Below are 19442 nucleotides of genomic sequence, written 5' to 3' on the forward strand. Positions count from 1 at the left end.
TTCAGGCTTCAGTAATTACAGTATTTTGGAGATATACATGCATTTTCTTCCCTGTAACTCCGAATGCATTTATCAGGGAGTCTTTTCTTTTGTAAAGAGTAGAGAGTAAGATTTATCAAAGGGCTGAAATCCAGATAGCAGGAGAGCGCGCAGGATTGAAAGATACACATTTCTGCTGCTGCCAAATTCTTCCCTGGAATCGGAGGAGTCTTGTAATATTTGATTTTCTCCCAAGCAGCTCTGGCGAGCCGAGCCCTGATCCACGTTTATCCATCTGCCTACTTTGGAGCCGGGTGCTTTACGATTTGGCGGCGTAAACGCTTCCCGTTTTTGCCAGGGCACTAAGAAAGGCTCTCATGTTAAATTAACTCAATTAATAAATGGAGACACATTAAGCAATCAATTTTGTCAGCGTATCTCCCCAGCATTATGTATGGCTGGCTGTAATCACAAGATAAATGCAATGTGCTGATCTATGGTAATGTTCAATAATACATTCTCCGCCAGGCTCAATTCATCAGGGAGTTTCGGTAGGGGAGGCATTTGTTATTGGCTGTCTCTGCACCTCAAGGATAACATTTCTGTCCTTTTGATTGGCCGCCTCACTGCTGCAAGATTCTAACGGTCTTATTTTGATGATGAATATGAAGGCGCGCTAAGCTGGGCTGGAGAGGAGTGTCTCTCAGGCTGCGCTCCTTCCACCGCCCCCGGACTCGCAGCTTCCTCCGCGGCTTCCCTGTGCTACCCACCCCCCAAAAGTTGTGATGCTTTTCTTCACCCAGTGCTTTGGGGCTGTGTTAGATCTCATCCACCTCCGGTTCCAGCACTACAAAGCTAAACGGGTTTTCTCCGCTGCCGGGCAACTTGTCTGCGTCGTGAACCCCACGCACAACCTAAAGGTGAGTTGCTCGCTCTTTGATTTGATATTCACGCCGCTCCGGGTCAAGCACTTTCTCCGAAGGCGTCTGCGACCCCTTCCCCCGTGTGTGCATGCAGCACCTTGCAAACGCGCATTCCTTCATTCACTGGCGTGGTGTGGGGCACTTGGAGAGGTTTGCTTTGGCTCTTTCTCGCGCTCTAGGCGCCTTGGTGTTATTAGTGATAGTGTTTTGCTTCCGTGCCGGGCAAGAACTGGAGTGATAGCCTAGTTTCTTTTCCTCAAGCTTGCTGTCTAAGAGTGCGGTGCGAGCCAGAAGTGAGGGTGGTGAAGGGAGTAGGGGTGCACCCCGTCTCTCTCCCAAATATATGCGGGCAAGTCCTCAGCAGCCACAGTTTGAAAAGTTACCGTCATTGTAGTCTGTTCCCTGTGTTTGTAAAGGCACTGAAGTGCATGAATTTTGGCAACCCCTTCTGACTGCTGCCAAAGTCGCTTCGGGGCTGAGGAACAGACTTGAGGCAGGGATCAGGGACCCGGGAGTTGGCTAGGTGCTCCTTCTGCAAAGTGTTTGTCCTTGTCCTCAGACTGGGCAAGTGCGTGTGTGTGTGTGTGTGTGTGTGCGCGCGCGCGCGCGCGCGCGGGTGGGTGGGTGGGTGAGTGGGTGTGTGTGTGTGTGGAGGAGCTTACCCTGCCTCCTTCCGGAGCCGTGCCCCTTCACCTGAGGAAAGAGGAGGAGGGGTTGGCTTCAGCTGTATAATAATGAAACCATCTCGAAGCTGCTGTTGCCTGACTCACCACAGGCGGCTGCTGTGCCATGTAGCCTGTGGATGCTGAGCCGAGCGTCTGGCGCCACCTCTGCGTTTGCGCCTTCGGGTCAATGACCTTTAAGGGAAGAGCCAAAATATGGGATCTGGGAGGACTGCTGCACAGCACAGCCCAGACTGATGGGGGACCAAAGGAAGAGGCATTGCCTCGGAGTGGTGGGGAAGACAGGAAGGCAGTGGGGCTGGAGGGGCCAGTGGGAGGGCACAGCTGAACTCACCAAATGGGGAACTTCCAGGTACCTTGGATCTGTCCTGTAATAAAAGATAGACTCGTTGGGAGTTGCTCTCCTGTCCTTACTTCACCCGAAGGCTCAGTGACAGGGGAAGGGCATGTCTGCAGTGCCAGAACAATCTCTGTGAGGCTAGATCTGTCCACCTCGCCACTACTGCTGGGCTCAGCGAGTGTGTGGCTTGTTGCTCATCACTTTGTAAACTCCTACTAGTCAGACTCTCCTCAGCCGGCGCCCAGGTCAGCGCTGATGGGCCCTCCCATGGGGTTTCCTGGAAGTCCCTGAGGCCATATGCCAAGGAGAGTCCTGGGTAGAGGGACTGTGGACTGCTCCGGGCTGCCATGGTTCACCCATCCTGGGAACCGGCTTTCTGTGGTGCCCAAGCTTGTGACTAACTCTCTGTATTCAAGCACCAGATCTCTTTCTCTCTCTCCCTCAATCTCTCTCCTCCCTCATTCCACTATTTCTTTTTTACTTCATGGCTTAGTTTTATAAATGAGAATTCACCACCAGTCATTCTTGGCAAAGCAAGTGTATGGTATACATATTAAAATATGATTCTGAATTCCATTTTATGGCCACTTTGGAGACTGCATTCCAACTTCCATTATTTTGTCACTTTATATTAGTTTGTTCCCTGTGGCAAGAAATTTTGTGTACTCCTGTTTTGCATTTTAATACCTTTAAGCATTGTTTTTTTCTGAAGTTTGATGTATACTGTTCACTGATGGGGCTGATGAAGAGGGGAGCTAGGTGAGCTAAGGTGTTGGTGGGGGTGGGGGGAAACGGTTTCTGTATATTTTCTGTGTTGATTCACTGGACCTCCACATGTAGTCCTGCTGTCCTGACCCAGCAGTCCGGAGTCAGGGTTGTCCAGAGCGTGACCAGCTGGGTGACCTCGAGCAACTCTGTCAGCCTTTCCTTCCTCCCCTTCAAAATGGGTGTAAGAATATCTGTCCTGCCTCCTGCACGGCTTTGTGAGGCTGGAAAGATATACGCGAGGTGGATGTGCTTTATTAACACTCTCTTCCAAACAAAAAAGTATGTTATTGCAATGTTTTGTAGAGTTCCATTGTGGTTGTTAGCTGCTGTCGAGTTGGTCTCCGACTCATGGCTATCCCATGCATAATGGAACAAACCGCTGACTGGTCCTGTGTCATCCTCATGATCAGTTGCAGGTTGGACTGTTTCGAACTACAGGATTTTCATTGACTGATTTTTTGGAAGGCTCACCTGGCCTTTCTTCCTAGTCCATCTTAGTCTAGCGGCTCTGCTGAACCCTGTTTAGCACTGTAGCAACATGCAAGCCTCCACTGACAGACAGTTGGTGGCTGCGCTTGGGGTGCATTGGCTGGAATTGAACCTGGGGCTTGAACCCGGGTCTTCCACGTGGAAGGCAAGAATTCTACCACTGAGCCACCACTGCCTGCCCCAGAGTTCCATTGGAAACTTCAAAAGTTGCCACTTAAAGCCTTTAGCCAACTTAGCCATCATATAAGCAGTAACATAAAAATAGGTGACATATGCTTTGAGAGGCTATTTTCCATGCCTCACTTTTTCACATACACTCTCATTTGGCTTTTCATTTCCAGTAAAAAAAAAAAAAAAAACACTTAGACATTTTGCTCAGACAAGCGTCACTGCAGGTAAACAAAGCTGAGAGCTGCTGATGCTACCAGGGTGTGCTGCCTGGCATGCAGAGATTCACAGAGGGCTATGCTGGACAGGGAGAGGCCCCTGCAGCCCAGGCCACCTCTGTGGAGGTTTCTTCAGGCACCAGGTGCTCATCCGGGGTCCAGCTGGCCCATCAGGTAAGTTTTACCTGCTTCTCAGACCTGAGAATTAACAGCCATTTGCAGAGCATTGAAAGCAACAATTCTATAGAAGAAATGCTGCCCCATCCTTTATATTAATAGGTGCACAAAACCTTAAAAAAAAAAAAAAGAAGAGTGCTCCTTCTAAACATTTATTTCCCTAAACAGACCATGCAAGTATGTCTTGGGTGTAATAAGCTGCAATCCATGTGTGTGTGGGGGGGTCCTTCTTTACTGTGGGGGAAAAAAAAAAGAAAGCCGTGGAAGTGTTAACCAGGAATAGCTATTGATCTGTGGCGCTTTCCCACACTTCGTATGACAGGCGGGTACACGAAATGGTGACCAAGACAGACAGCAACCTTGCTTTCAATTTCCTGAGTTGCAAGTAGCTACAAGGAGGGGCTGGAGAGCCTGTGTTTCTTTCTTTCTTTCTTTTTGTGGAAGCTTTTTTGCACTTTGTCCTTTCCGGGGCATTCCTGAAAACCCCAACAGCATTTTAGGACCTGAGGCAAGTGTTGAGTTATAATCAAAATTCACTTACTGAGCAGAGAAAATCGTGTATTTACTATGCTTCTATAGGTCACCTTCATTCTCATTACAGTGATTACTCAGTAACCTGGAATTCCTTCAGGCAAGCAGACGCCTTTCTTTCTAAGTGAAAGGAGAAAGCCTTCCTGGCATCTCACACTCTCAGGTTAAAGCCATTCCACTCATTAAGCCCACCCCTTTTAAAAGGGGTGCAGAGTAGAGGGCTCCTCCATGAAGTGCCTCAGCTTTAAGGAAGCCCTGGGCACAGCAAGAAACCATAGCAGAGCCCTCTGCATGGAATGCAGACGAGACTGCATTTCGTTGTGTGTCTGTCTGTCTGTCTGTGCCTGAAGACTCAGTTGCACAGTTTTCGGTTCTGAATGATGCCTCCCTACTCCTTCCCACCCAAGGACAGTACGCCACCCAGGAGCCAGCTCTCTGGCTGGCTGCCCTCCCTTCTGCATTCATGGAGGTTACTGAAACAGGGCCAGCAGGCTTCAGGCTGGCCCTGCGGAGGCTCCTTCTCCTGGCCTGATTCAGCACTCCTGTCCCCGAGTCCTTTGCTTGTTTCCAAACCAAGAAAGGCTTTCTCTCCTGGTTCCTCTCCCAGCAGCACTAGCTGCTTCTGTAATGCCCCGTCCTGGGCAGGCCTGCCTTCTTTGGCCCAGTCTGCAGAGGCGCCTTTAAGGGGTGGATTAGCCACTACGCCTGGCCAGCCCCTACACCCAGGCCACTCCAGGGAAGGGTCTGCGGCCCCCACCCCTCGGGGTTGGGTCTCAGCACTCCCAAACAGCAGTTGGCTGAGCTGAGGCCGGCAGACTGGCTTCTCCTCTTAACCACAACCCTCCATAAACAAGTTCCTGAAAGAGGACTAGCACCGTGCTTTCTACAAACTTCCAGAAGGCCCTCACTGATGTCTGCACCAGTGCTGGTGCCAACCCTGGGCCCTAGTGCCCCTCTGTACATCCAGGCCTCAGGGGAAAGCCCCCACCTCTCCCGGGGAGGCTATTAGTACCTCCATCTAGCTGGTCCCGTGATCCCTCGAGCTGTCTCTACTGTAACCCATTAACCTTGGGGTTACAGACAGAAGCGCCCGCACAGACACACACGCACTCACACGTGGGATGGCAGGGGCAGTCGGGCCAGTGATGCCTCTGTTTAAGAGCCTGACAGACCCTAAATCTAAAACTGGGGCATTTCCATATCATTCATTACTCGAAGCTGCCATACACCGTTCCTTCTAAAACCAGTCTCTGTGGTTAAATGCGTGTCGAGTGACGTGGCAAGAGGGGGAGCTGTCTGCAGGTGGGGGTGGGATCATCAAAGGCCAGGAAAAGAGGAAAGATGGGTGGCGAATCAAACATCATCTCCACGTTTCTGGGAAAACCTTTGGCGATCCCGTGTCGCCTGGGGCTTCCACAGTTCTCCTCCAGCACTAACGGAGCTTGACACTGCACAGCAGGCAGCCGAATGGGAGCTGAAGACTTGTTGTTTCTAGAGATTTAGAGAAGGCCTTTGGAGCGTTTGGTGTGAATACCTGTTGTAAAGCAGTTAGGCTTCTGACAAGACTCTTAAAAGCTTCTGTGTGGATTACTCAGCTATGGACAGAGCCACCGCTGAGTTATGCTGCTGGTTCCATTCCCAGTCCCTGGAAATTTCACCATCTTCCTTCCTCTGCCCAGTCGGGAGCCATTTTATTGCTCATTAGCACCTTAGAGGCCCTGGGGAAGGCAGAAGGGACGGGGCCCAGGACTGGTGGTGCTCCCACTATGAGCTTTATTGAAAGGCTCTTCCAGCCCTTCGGTTTTCCTGAATACTGTCCGACACTTGCCTCTACAGGCACAGAGCAGTCATGCAGCTTTTCTGGTTAATGGTGATTGCAAATGAGGCTCTGGAGTCACATAACCGGGGAGGCCCAGTGCCCTGAGCAGTAATTTGGTTAGCGGTGTGCTAGTGAATGAGTTGGAGAGGAGGCCAAAGCTGGCGGCTGGAAGGAGGTGAGCCGATTACCTCTGTACTGCATGTACCCAGCAGCCCCAAAGCAAATTTTGTGGAATTCCCTTAACCAGGATCCCTCAAGCTGCAGGGACTGTTAGGGGGAGAATTAGAAAACAGACACTGAAAGTTTTCTTTGAAATCTGCAGAGAGGTCAGAGTTATTTGGATGGATTCCCTGGAGTAAGATAGATTGGTTTTTTAGCAATTAACAATAAGAAAAAGAAATTAACTGTCTGTGAAGGTACTTTATCCTTAGCAAAGTCATCTTGACCTGACTGCTCTGCTCTCCAAAGGGGAACAGTGACCTGTTTAGACACTACATGTCACATGGAAGGAGACAACCCGGAGAATGGAGATCTGTCCTCCTGTGTGGTCCTCAGGGAAACCGAGGCCAGAGAGGGGGAGGGACTTTTCCAAAGTCACCTTTTCCAGGGACAGAATTGGGACCAGATGGTAGGTCTTGTGATGCCCAGCCCTGTATCCTCTCCACTGCCCCAGGCTGCCTTCCAGTTAGCCCAAGCTACCCAAGCTAAATGTTCCTTGGAGTGCCCAGGTGGTGCAAACAGGTGGTGCATATGGTTAACACACTTGACGCTAACAGAAAGGTTGGGGGGTTGAGTCCATCCAGAGGTGCCTCAGAAGAAAGGCCTGGTGATCTACCTCTGAAAAATCAGCCATTGAAAACCTACAGAGCACAATTTTACTCTGACACACATGGGATCGTCATGAGTCAGAGTCGACTTGACAGCAACTGGTTTGGTTTTTTTGGTTTAAATGTCCCTTGCTCAAGTGCATGCTGTAGGAGCAGAAAGATGCAGAAGAAGCTGCCTTTCTTGTACCCCCACCCCTGCCCCAGGCCAGCAGTATGACCACACAGACACCCTACCATCACCCGCACCCCGGCCCACATTGCACCGGCAGATTAGAGCCTCTAAATCACCCTCTTCCCTTACTCTCCCCACCCCTCCATACATGCTCTTTTCTTCTTGAGGGTCTTTAAAAAAAGAATACAGTTAATACGAATGCACACACAGCATATGTTAAAAATCAAATGGTAAAGAAGTACACAACTAAAAGCATAGAGCTTTCTATGCTGCCCTTGGTGCATATTTTATAACTATGAGATCAGCATAGGGAGAAGCGACAGGGTGTAGGCGCAGAGCATGGGCTTCAGGGGAGTCAGCCTGAGTTCAAATCTAGACTGTGCCATGTACTGATGGTGACCTTCAACAAGTGATTCATCCTCTTGGAGGCTCCATCTCCCCATCTATGTTGTCATTGGGTGCCATCAAGTTGATTCCAACTCGTAGTTGACCCTACAGGACAGAGTAGAACTGCCCCATAGGGTTTTCTAGGCTGTAATCTTTATGGGAGCAGACTATCGCATCTTTCTCTGCAGCTGGTGGGTTTGAACCATCAACATTTCGGTTAGCAGGGAAGTGAGTAACCTTTTCCACCTTCTCAGATGGCTGCAAGAATGAAACGTGCTCATGGAGTTGAGTCAGTAACTAGCAGCAGTTACTATTAACAAGCTCATGAAACCACAGAAGTCGGTTTCAGCTCCCCACACTCCCCACCTGGCTGTGGGGGGAATGACAGGGGCCAATTAACCAACAAGCAGGGTATGTAGGGGCTTACAGTAAGCAGGGTACTCGTGGGCTTACAGTAAGCAGGGTACGCATGGGCTTACTTGTGTTTACTTATTAATCTGTAGTGCACCAAAAAACAAGTGAAACTGTGCACTACAGATTAGTAAGTAAGCACAAGTAAGCCCGTGTGTACCTTGCTTATTCAGTAATCCATCCCTGGGCTGGGGCTTGCTCTCTTGGCCTTTCTCCCTCTCTGCATGCCTTGTGCTTGCTGTTTCTGGGTATTAGTGATGTTAGTGAATCTCCCTTGGCTTTGAAGAGATTTTTGAGCAGAACAACTTCTTGTCTTATGTGAAAGTTGGGTTTATCCTTGATGCTTAGTCCGAAGGAGGCACGGAGCACTGCTTGGGTTCTGAGCTCAGAAGTCCAGTGGAAGAGGGTCTGGGTCTTGGAGGAGACAGGAGGACACGGGAGTCCGTGGTGGCACATGGGCTGAGCGAGCTGGGTCACCGGTCATTCACAGAGCCAGGAGCTGTGCAAATAAATCCCCTTCTCCACCCAACCTGAAAACATGCCCCTCATGCCTTATGCATGGCGTCTTTTCATTAGCAGCGGCTCGAGTAAGCACATGGGTAAGTGGCTCTGTGAGGGGCATCTCATTCAAAGGGCATGTATCTGGAGGCTCAGCAACACTGCTGAGAGGTTCGTCAGGGCAGGTCGAGATAGGTAGGCAGAAGCTGCATGGACCTGTGAGATTTACATTTTCTCTCTGCCCTTCAGTTCATTGTACCTTGAGGAAGTAGCTTCCCTCTGAGTGATGCAGGGAGGAGGATGGTATGATGCTCAGTAGGAGCTGCACCTCTGGAATTGACAGAGAGTGGGACCCCCAGGCTCTGACCTTCCTAAGCCAAGAAAAACTTCCTGGGTCCTACTGTCATCAGCCACCACCCGTCTATCACTTTGTCGTACTGCGGTGGCTTGCATATTGCTCTGGAGCTGAAAGCTATACCACTGTTATTTCAAATAGCAGCAGGGTCACTCATGGTGGACAGGTTTTAGCAGAGCTTCCAAACTAAGACAGACTAGGAAGAAAGGCCTGGCAATCTACTTCCAAAAATTAGCCAATGAACGCCTTATGGATCACCACAGAATATTATCCGATGGAGTGCTGGAAGATGAGCCTCCCGGGTTGGAAGGCACTCAAAATACACAGTGGCTACAACAACGGACTCAGACACAGCAATGATGGTGAAGATGGTGCAGGGCCAGGCAACGTTTTGTTCTGTTACACATGGGGTCGCCATGAGTCAGAGTCATCTAGTAGCTAACAACAACAACCACTATCATCCGAGGATTAAAAAGGTATTGAGCTACACCCTAGGCTTGGGTCCCCTGCAGCCAGCCTGAGTGTCTACACACAACACGCACACACACACACACAAATGATGGTACTCTGAGATACCAACCTGCTTGGACCCTGAGTGGTCTCTGGATAGCAGTGCAAGGTCACAGGATGCAACGCCCTGTGCATGGTGAAACCTGGTGGCCCATGCACTGTGGAGGAGGAGTGGAGAGGAGCAAAACCCTTCTGCCCCACTCACATGTGACGGACCACCCCAGTCCCAGGAGAGAGGTGAGGGGAGAACGCAGTGTTGGGAAAGAAAGGAGTAACGTTATAGATGAGGCCTTAGAGTATGGGTTTTGGAGTCAGATCTGGGTTTGAATCTAATGTCATCAATTTCCTTGGCCAAATCTTTGACCTCTCTGAGCCTTCCTTTCTTCACCTGCAAAATGGGTGTCATGAAAATTAAACAATACGATGTATGTAAAGGGCTTAGCACAGTGCCTGGCACAAGTAAGTACTTCATAACTAGTTGCCGTCGAGTCGATTCTGACTCATGGTGACCCCAGGTGTGTCAGAGTAGAACTAGGCTCCACAGGGTTTTCAATGCCTGATTTTTTGGAAGTAGATCTCCAGGACTTTATTCTGAGACATCTCTGGGTGGACTCGAACCTCTAACCTTTTGGTTAGCAGCCAAGCGCGTTAGCCATTTGCACCACTCAGGGACTCTAAGTACCCCAGGGTAACTATTATCATTATTATGGAGCCCTTTGAGATGTTACCTGATGCACAAGATCTGACTCACTTTTGCTCAACTTGTATGAGTGACCAACTTCTACTCAAACTGGATGTTGGGGGCAAGAGGGAAGGTGAAGATGTAAGGGGATCCGCCTGTTGAGTTACCAAGATGGTGAACCATTGTGTTCAAGGTAAGAGACCCAGAGGGATGTTCTAGTTCAAGGCCCTGGTCTAACAGATGTGGCCCGAAGGGATGAAGTGACTTGCCCGAAGTCACAGCTGATGAGGGACAGAGTTGGGTCTGTCACTCAGGGCTCTCATTGCCCTATCCCTGCACACACTGCCAGGGGCAAGGGCTTTGGTTAAGGACTAGAAACAGTTGTGGTGGAGTCAACTCCGACTCCTAGTGACCTCATGTGTGTCAGAGTAGAACTCTGCTCTATAGGGTTTCCAATGGCTGATTTTTTGGAAGTAGATCACTGACCTTTTTTCTGAGGTGCCTCTGGGTGGACTTGAACCTCCAACCTTTTGATTAGCAGCTGAGCATGTTAACCATTTGCAGCACCCAGGGACTCCTTGATTAAGGACAAAGCCTCTCTAATCTGGCCCCAGTGCAGTGCTGGACCCCTTCTTGGGGCCGTTTGTCCTCAGGACCTTGCCAGGTGTAAATCAGTTGGGCAACAGCAGGGCATTAAAGAGGCAAATGTTCCTTGTGTCTCTAGCAAGGGACAGGAAATAGGCTCTAAACAAAGTCACCAAAGCCATGCAGCTATAACCCCAGACTTTCAGATAGCAGGGTGGCTCAAGTTCTGCCACAAAAGGCTACGTTTTCATCTTGACCGTGGGCTCGGGATGAAAGCACCATCAGAAAACAGATCTGAAACCCGCCTAATGTTTTTAGTGGGAGAACAGGGTCCTTGTGGATAATTTAGAACTGTGGTTTAACTGGAAACGTCGGTTTTCCTTGCAAGATGCTGTATCTCTTAATAATTTCTTGGTCCTTTAATGTATTTTTAATCACGAGCCTGTGATTAGCAGAGAGCCACGTGCTGCAGGGCTGCCTCCAGCTGCGGCACTGGGAACTCCAACGAGAGAGTAGAAGGGACAGGGCTGGCCCCTGCTTAGAGCTGACCCCCCAGAAGAAAACAGGAGTTTGTCTTCTATGGCTGAGAAGGTCCACTGCAGACCGTGCTTGGAGAGGGAAGATCGAGTTAGCTTGGTGGATGGAACCAAATTCAGATCAGTAACACCGATTTTATAAAAGGCCAGCCAGCAAGTCTAGCCTACTTGCCCAGCTTTGTAACCAGACGCTATGGCACCTCAGTGTTAACTCTGCAGACTTGGCCAAGGATTTGCCAAGAAGTCCTAGGCAAGCATCCACTTGGAACCTTGGGCTTCCAGCCTGTAAATTGGGAGTGGAGTCCTTGGGTGGTACAAACAGTTAATCTTTTTAGCTGCCATCTGAAAGGTTGGTGGTTCGAGTCCACCCAGAAGCACCTTGGAAAGAAGGCCTGGCAATCTACTTCTGAAAAATCAGCCATTGAAAACCCTATGGAGCACAGTTCTACTCTGACACACATGGGGTTCACCATGAGTTGGAATGGACTCCATGGCAACTGGACTGGTTTTAACTGGGATATATTGTGGCGTTGTACCAGCCCAAGCTAGCTACATGTCCTGAAACCCTCAGACAATAATTTTCTACTGTGTCAGTTATGCACACAGCAATAACAGTAATGAGAATTACAACCACAAACGGCTAACATTTATGGAAGGCATGCTCTGTCCAGGAACTGTGTTAAATGCTTATGCATTTAATTCCCACAGGGAAGTAGTATATTATTATCATTCTCCACTATATAGAATACGAAAACTGAAAGAGGTTAATGAGCTTGCTCAAAGTCATACAGCTCTTTGTTCAGGCCCCTTTAAAATAAAACGTTTCTTAAAAATCCTGTGCTTGTAAGCCTTCTTGATATGTTTTTCTTAGTGTTCTTCTTTCACAATGAACAACTGAGCCAACTTGCTCAGCCATGGGACTGATACTGAGCATATTCTATTTCATTTAAAAATGCAGAGCTGGGATCCTGTCTTATCCATCCTTGTATGTTTATACATCAAATGCACACACGAATGCTCCAGCTCTTGGTGGTCAGTCCTGGGAGGCATTCTCTATGCTTTCCGGTGGAACTGAGCCCTGTGACCTACAGCTGTAACTTTGCTCCCTTCCTCCCGCTTCCTGTTATCACCTCCCAAATAAACAACCGCATGCAAGCTCTTATCTCAGGCCCTACTTTTGGGGAACCCAAACGAAGGCTTTATGTGTGGGTATAATTTTTTATTAGCAAATATTTATTGTAGGAGCCATGGTGGTGCAATGGTTAAGTGCTTGGCTACTAACCAAAAGGTTGACTGTTGGAACTCGCGCAGTGGCTCCATGGGAGAAAGAACTGGTGATCTGTTCCCATAAAGATTACAGCCTGGAAAACCCTATGGGGAAGTTCTAGCCTGTCACATGGGGTCTGTATGTGTCAGAATTGACTCGATGGCACCTAACAACAACAACATTTATCGAGCACTTCCACCACGTGTCTCCCAGTTTGTTGTGCTGTGGTGGCTTGCATGTTACTCTGATACTGGAAGCTATGCCACCAGTATTTCAAATACCAGCAGGGTCACCCATGGTGGACAGGTTTCAGTGAACCTTCCAGACTAAGAGAGGCAAGGAAGAAAGGCCTGGTGATCTACTTCCAAAAATCGATGAAAACCCTAGTGATCACCAACAGGATATTGTCTAACTGTCTTGCTTTGCAAGTGTTATCAAGAGGGATCAATTGCTGGAGGAGGACATTATGTTTGGTGAAGTAGAGGGCCAGCAAGGGAGTGGGAGACCCTTGGTGAGATCAGTTGGCACCATAGCAGCAGTGGTAGACTTGAACATGCTGGTGGTCCTGAGGATGATACAGGACTGGGCAGCGTTTCATTCTGTTATACATAAGGTTGCTATAAGTCAGAGCCAACTCGACAGCATCTGTCTGTCACTGAGCACTTGCTAAGTGCCAAGCACTGTGCTAAGTGATTGTGATGGTTAAGGGTGTGTGTCACCTTGGCTGGGCCATGATTCTCAGTGGTTTGACAGTTAGGATGTAGTTTGGCAGTTACATAATGATGCAATCACCTCCATGATGATATCTGATATAATGTAATCATCTGTATGATGAGATCTACTATGAGCAGACAATCAGTTGAAAGGGAATTCCTTGGGGATGTGGCCTGCATCCAATATATATGGACTTTCTGGCAAAGCTCGCTGGCTTTTGCTCTCTCTGAATCCTGCATGTGGCTCATCCTCATCTGACCTCCAGTTCTTGGGACTTAAGCCAGCAGCTTGCTAACCTTGGGTTCGTCAGCCCTGGCAGCTACATGAGTCAGGAGAAGCCTCCAACCTGACACCTGACCCATGGACTTGGGACTTTCCAGCCTCTACAACACATGAGCCATTTCCTTGATATAAATCACCCTCCCCCTGCACTCCTGTCTTTCTCTCTCTCTCTCGTATATATATATATACACAAATATGTTACTGGTTTTGCTTCTCTAGAGAACTCAGCCTAAGACAGTGATTTAGGTAAATTATCTTTTCAAAAAAAAATCCTCAAAACAATGCCATATGTCTATTCCCTACTTACAAATGAGGAAGCTGAAGCACAGAGAGGTTAAGTAACTTATTCAAGGATGCCTCTTGTGAGTGATAGAGCTTCTTAGTGCATGCTTTTAGCCTCTATGTTAGGCTGTCTCTTCCCTCCGATCACAGAATTGGTTATCTGGAAACTTCTCCAAAGGACCAAAGAGGCCAGCCCTCTAAATTCAGGCTCAATAAAAAGTATGATCTGCATGAAATACTTCAGGGGAGTATATGTAACAATTTTACCTAAATGCCCAATTCAAAATTATCCTGCAGAAAAGGAAGTTGGTACACGGTGACCATTTTTTTAAAAAATGGGTTACCTGGTTTGACAGGTGGACAGAATGTCTGAAACTAGAGCTGACCCCCAAATCTGAGACATATGATTTTCTTGTCAATATCTGACTTTCTTATCAGTGCCAATGGGAGCTAGTTGACTACCTCAGAAATGCAAAACACTGTTTAAGTAATAGGATAGCATTAAATAGGCCACTTTTTGTCTGGAAAAAAGAAAGAAATCTTTTTATACAAAAGCAAAATGTCCTTTAAGAGATTGTAGCTTTTACTATGGAACAGCTGTTCTCTAAGAGATCTACAGGCCTTTGAAATTTCCTGTCTCATTAGTAGCCTTACTATAGCACTAAATTTATTTTTTTCTAAAATCAAAAAGGAACAAAATTTTTTTCCTCTTTTTTTTATTTTGTTGTTGTACTTTAAGTGAAACTTTACAATTCAAGTTATTCTCTCATACAAAAATGTATACATACGTTGTTATGTGACCCTAATTGCTCTCCCTATACTGTGACTGACAGCATACTCCTTCTTAAGATAACTAAGGTCATCTAGTGCTGCTGTAACAGAAATGCCACAAGTGGATGGCTTTTAACGAAGAGAAGTTTATTCTCTCACAGTCCAGTAGACTACAAGTCCAAATTCAGGGAATCAGTTCCAGGAGAAGACCCCCTCTCTCTGTCGGCCCTGGAGGAAGGTCCTCGTGATACATCAGTCTTCCCTTGGTCTGGAAGCATCTCAGCGTAGGAACCTCAGGTCCAAAGGACACGCTCTGCTCCCGGCACTGCTTTCTTGGTGATATGAGGTTCCCATGTGTCTCTGCTTGCTTCTTTCTTTTATATCTCAAAAGAGATTCGCTTAAGACACTATCCAATCTTGTAAACCTCATCAGTATAACTGCCGTTAATCCATCTTGTTAGATCATAGTGATTGAGTTTACAACACATAAGGAAATCACATCAGATTACAGAATGGTACACAATCATACAATACTGGGACTCATGACCCAGTCAAGTTGACAGATATTTTTGGGGGACACAATTCAATCCATGACACTCCTCCTTTCCACCCCTGATTTCTGGTGTCCTTTCAATCAGCTCCTGACCCTCTCTGCCTTCTCATCTCACCTCTGGACAGGAGCTGCCCATTTAGTTTCATGTATCTACTTGAGCTAAGAAGCACACTCTTCACGAGTATCATTTTATGTCCTATAGTCCAGTCTAATCTTTGTCTGGAGAGTTGGCCTTGGGAATGGTTTTAGTGTTGGGTTGACAGAGAGTCCGGGGGCCATGCTTTCTGGGGTTTCTCCAGTCTCAGTCAGACCACTAATCTGGTCTTTTTACTAGAATTTGAATTCTGCACTCCACTTTTCTCCTGCTCCATCCGGGACTCTCTGCTGTGTTCCCTGTCATGGCGGTCATTGGTGGTAGCCGGGCACCATCTAGTTTTTCTGGTCTCAGGGTGATGCAGGGTTTATGTGGCCCTGTCTGTCTCTTGGGCTAATACTTTCCTTGTGACTTTGGTGTTCTTCATTCTCCTTTATGCCAGGTGGGTTGGGACCAATTGATTCATCTTAGATGGCTGCTCCCTAGCTTTTAAGACCCCAGACACCACTCACCAAAGTAGGATGCAGAACATTTGAGGAATAAAATTTTAATGACTGCTTTATACCTAATTTACCTCAGCCTCTACCTAATTTTACTTGTCCTTTACCTTGATTTATGGAAAGCCTTTCCCCAATAACCTTCGGAAGGAGCCCTGGTGGCATAAGGGTAAAGTGATCAGCAGTTAACTGAAAGTTGACAGTTCAAACCCACCCAGCGTCTCCACTGGAGAAAGACCTGGTGATCTGATTCTGTAAAGATTATAGGCAAGAAAACCCTATACGGCAGTTCTTCTCTGTCACATGGAGTTGCTATGAGTCGGAATTGACTTGATGGCACTCAACAACAACACCTTCAAACATTTTCTCTTTCCAAAGTGGTGGTGGGAATAATGAGGAGGGAGGTATCAGGTGAGAGGTGAGCTTCTCTGTGGGAAGCGCAGTGATGTTTGGGAGCTGTGCCTCTACTGTGGAAGCTGGAGAAATGAGGGCGGCATTTATACTGATGTTAGACCAGAGGGTGGGAGGAAAACATTCAGCCTGGAGTCGTGATGGGAAATCACCAAAATCAGCCAACCACCCAAACTGCCCTGACACCTGGGAAAACTCACAAAGGACTGCAGAAGGCTCACAGGGGACTGAAGTGATGGGAATTAAAAGGAAATCTGTGAGAGATAAATGGAGAAACAAAATGTGATATATCCATACAGTGGAATACTGTTCAGCCACGAAGAGAAATGAAGTCCTGATGAATGCACCAACATGGATAAACCCTGAACACAATATGCTGAGTGAAGTAAGTCAGACACAAAAGGACAAACATCATATGGTCCCACCTGTATGAAATATCTAGACCAGGCAAAAGAAGAATAAAGACAAATGTTTATTAGTGGTTACCAGGAACTGGGGGAGGGGAGAATGAAGAGTTACTGCTTAAGTGGTACCAGTTTCTGTTTGTTGGTGGTGGTAGCTGCTGTTGAGTCGCCCCCAGTGACCCCGTGCACAACTGAATGAAACACTGCCTGGTCCTGAGCCATCCTCATGATGGTCTGAGGACTGGACCATTGTGATCCATAAGGTTTTCATTGCTCATTTTCAGAAGTAGACCACCAGACCTTTCTTCCTAGCCTATCTTAGTCGGGAAGCTCCACTGAAACCTGTTCAGCATCATAGCTACACGCAAGCCTCCACTGACAGACAGGTGGTGGCTGCACATGAGGTGCATGGGCCAGGAATCGAACCTTGTCTCCCACATGGAAGATGAGAATTCTACCACTGAACCACCAATGCCCTCATGAGTTTCTGTTTAAGGAGATGAAAAACATTTGGAAATGGATAGTGGTGATGGTTGCAAAACATGGTGAGTGTAATTAATGTCAAGGAATTGTACACTTAAAAAATGGGTTAAAATGGCAAATATTTTGTTATATAAATTTTACCAAAATAATTTTTTTTAAGTTTTTTAAAAGAGAAAATCTGTGAGGTAAGAGCCTCAGACATGAGTGCTGTGCCATTGCTACCATTCTCGGCCCCCCATGGTGCCTGCTTGTCACAGCATCCCCCAGGGTGATGGCGTGGCAGCAACGCAGGGTGCAGGCACCGCAGGGGCGGTACTGCCCTCTGCCGTCCAAGTGCCTGAGAAGGAGGGCTGATGAGTGCATCAAGAAACTACCTCCTTGAAGCCAAAGTGATACATCTGTTTATGGTAATTAAATAAATGTCAGTAGCACCGTTCTCAGCATGCATAGTGAAGCAAGTGCCATAAACCCAATGCTTTCCAAGAATTGGAGAGAAATTAGAAACCAGAAGGAGCGCTCCCAGACACTTGCCATCCATTTCTTCAAAATACTTGGTCCAGGAGGTTTACTCAGAATGGAGAGGCTAAGCTTTGGCTTGCAGTTCTGGCTCAGTTCACGGTGGGCTCTTGAACACGTCATTTAACATTGGCTTCTCCATCCGTCCGATGGGAAGGTAACACTGCCCCCCCCACCTCCCTCCAAGGTGACCTTATGTGCAGAGATGGGTTTTTTCCATTGATTTTTTAGATACTGCCTCTTTTCAAAAGGGGTTTGAGGGCAATTGACAACAAATGATAGCATGGTAACAAAAAAAAAAAAAAAAAAAGGAAATAAAATGGAAAATGAAAGTAGGCTAACTATAAGAGCTTACCCATTCATTGTGGATAACAGAAATTTAGTAGCAAAGTGAGATTCCACAGATGCCTTTTAAATACCTCCAAATCTACTGAAGAGCCCCTATGTGGTGCAAACAGTTAACGTGCTCGGCTGGTAACCGAAAGGCTGGGGGTTGGAATCCACCCGGAGGTGCCTTAGGAGAAAGACCTGGAAATCTACTGCTGAAAAATCAGCCATTGAAAATCCTACGGGGGGCGGGGCCAAGATGGCAGAGTAATCAGAAGTTCAGGTGGACCCTATTACAACAAAGACCCAAAAAAACAAGTGATTCAATTATATAAGACAATCTAGGTGTCCTGAATATCAAAGGCAGAGTTCAGGAACCAGACTGAGTGGCAGGGAGAGGGAGAGATGGTTCAGAAGCAGTGAGGAGTTGCCAGACCTGACCCAGCCAGAGCCTGAGCCCTGCAGGCCTGATCAGCTTGGGGGTGAGCAGTGAGGCACGCAAGCAGCCGTGTTTGGGAGGTGCGTTTTCCATACACAGGGAGACCCAGAGCCAGAGAGTCTACATGGCCACCCAGAACCAGTGAGAAGCAGCCCTCCACGAAAGATAGGTACTTGCGTATGGCTTACCGTGCGGATCAAAAACACTCCCCTTAGTGAAAAATCTCTCTCCCATTTACCTCCCCACTCCCTGTTCTGCACTGGGTCCCGGACCGGCTTCAGCAATTGCTGAGTCCCCTGCCCTGGAAGTAGGATCCGTCACACACCCAGAGCCATTCTCCCTGCTGTGAAGAGTAAAAAAATTAACAAACGGGGAAAAAATAAGTAGCCAGCTGCCCTAAGCCAGGAACCCAGGGTAGGCACAGCTCCTTTGCCTAGGCACAGGCATAAAGGATCCACGGACTTTGAGTGCCTTTCTCCCTGCGTAGACTTGTGTGGGCCCATCTCAACAGCATAGGCCCTTACTACTGCAGTACAACAGGGTATATACTGGAAGTCTGACTTCAACTGTTTCAACTGTAAAGTGGCAGGTTCTTGACATTTGACACTGCTCTGCCCATTAAGCAGGGTCTTCACCTACCCACATCAGGGGCCTGTGGACTGGTGGCTCCACCCACACCACCTAGCAACCTGAGATAGGGGCCCATGAATAAGAGGTGCCCCCCAGTCCTTACAGCCAACAGCATTAGGTGCTCATAGTTCGGCTGCAAAACCCACCCACCTATGCACTCTAGGGAATAGGGTCATGCCTTCCTCCTGGACACTTGGGGACAGCCATTAGCCCCCTGCCTTGCTCAGAGTGTGTCCCCCTGCTGCAGACAGATGCCTGTGCCTATGCCAATCACCCATGCCTGTCTAGGACTGTAAGTGAGAGCCTACACCACACACTTGGTAGCTATCTACCTGGGCACCTGAGCTGAATCCATACAGGAAGAGTGGGTGGACTCCTAGGCTCACATACCTAGTAACAGATATAACCACCTGATGACAGGACAGTAGAGCTTCAAAGGTGCCAATAACCAAACTAGCTCATATGAGCAGCCTATCTGGGTACATCAAAACAAAACAAGAAGCTAGCACACAGTAAGCAAACATAAAATAAATAAATATAATAACTTATTGATGGCTTGGAGACAATAGTCAATATCAAATCACATAAAGAGGCAATCCATGATGGCTTCAGTAAGCTCCCAAAATAAAGAATCTAGAAATTTTCCAGTGGAGGAAAATTTGTTGGAATGACCAGAGGCAGAATACAAAAGATTAATATACAGAAGTCTTCAAG

At 47.7% G+C, this 19442-nt stretch overlaps 1 protein-coding gene across 1 annotated transcript in view; it reads left to right on the top strand.

Annotated features, from left to right (window-relative positions):
• The first annotated feature begins 749 nt into the window (after nucleotides 1–749).
• SIAH3 (siah E3 ubiquitin protein ligase family member 3) overlaps nucleotides 750–19442 on the top strand; it is a 120534-nt gene continuing 101841 nt past the window's right edge. Inside the window, exon 1 of the mRNA XM_004376593.2 lies at nucleotides 750–899. Within this exon, the coding sequence (XP_004376650.1) occupies nucleotides 765–899 (135 nt within the window). The 5' untranslated portion in view covers nucleotides 750–764. The remainder of the gene's footprint in view (nucleotides 900–19442) is intronic.

Source organism: Trichechus manatus, unplaced genomic scaffold (assembly GCF_000243295.1).
Source record: "Trichechus manatus latirostris isolate Lorelei unplaced genomic scaffold, TriManLat1.0 scaffold00044, whole genome shotgun sequence".
NCBI classification, from domain to species: domain Eukaryota; kingdom Metazoa; phylum Chordata; class Mammalia; order Sirenia; family Trichechidae; genus Trichechus; species Trichechus manatus.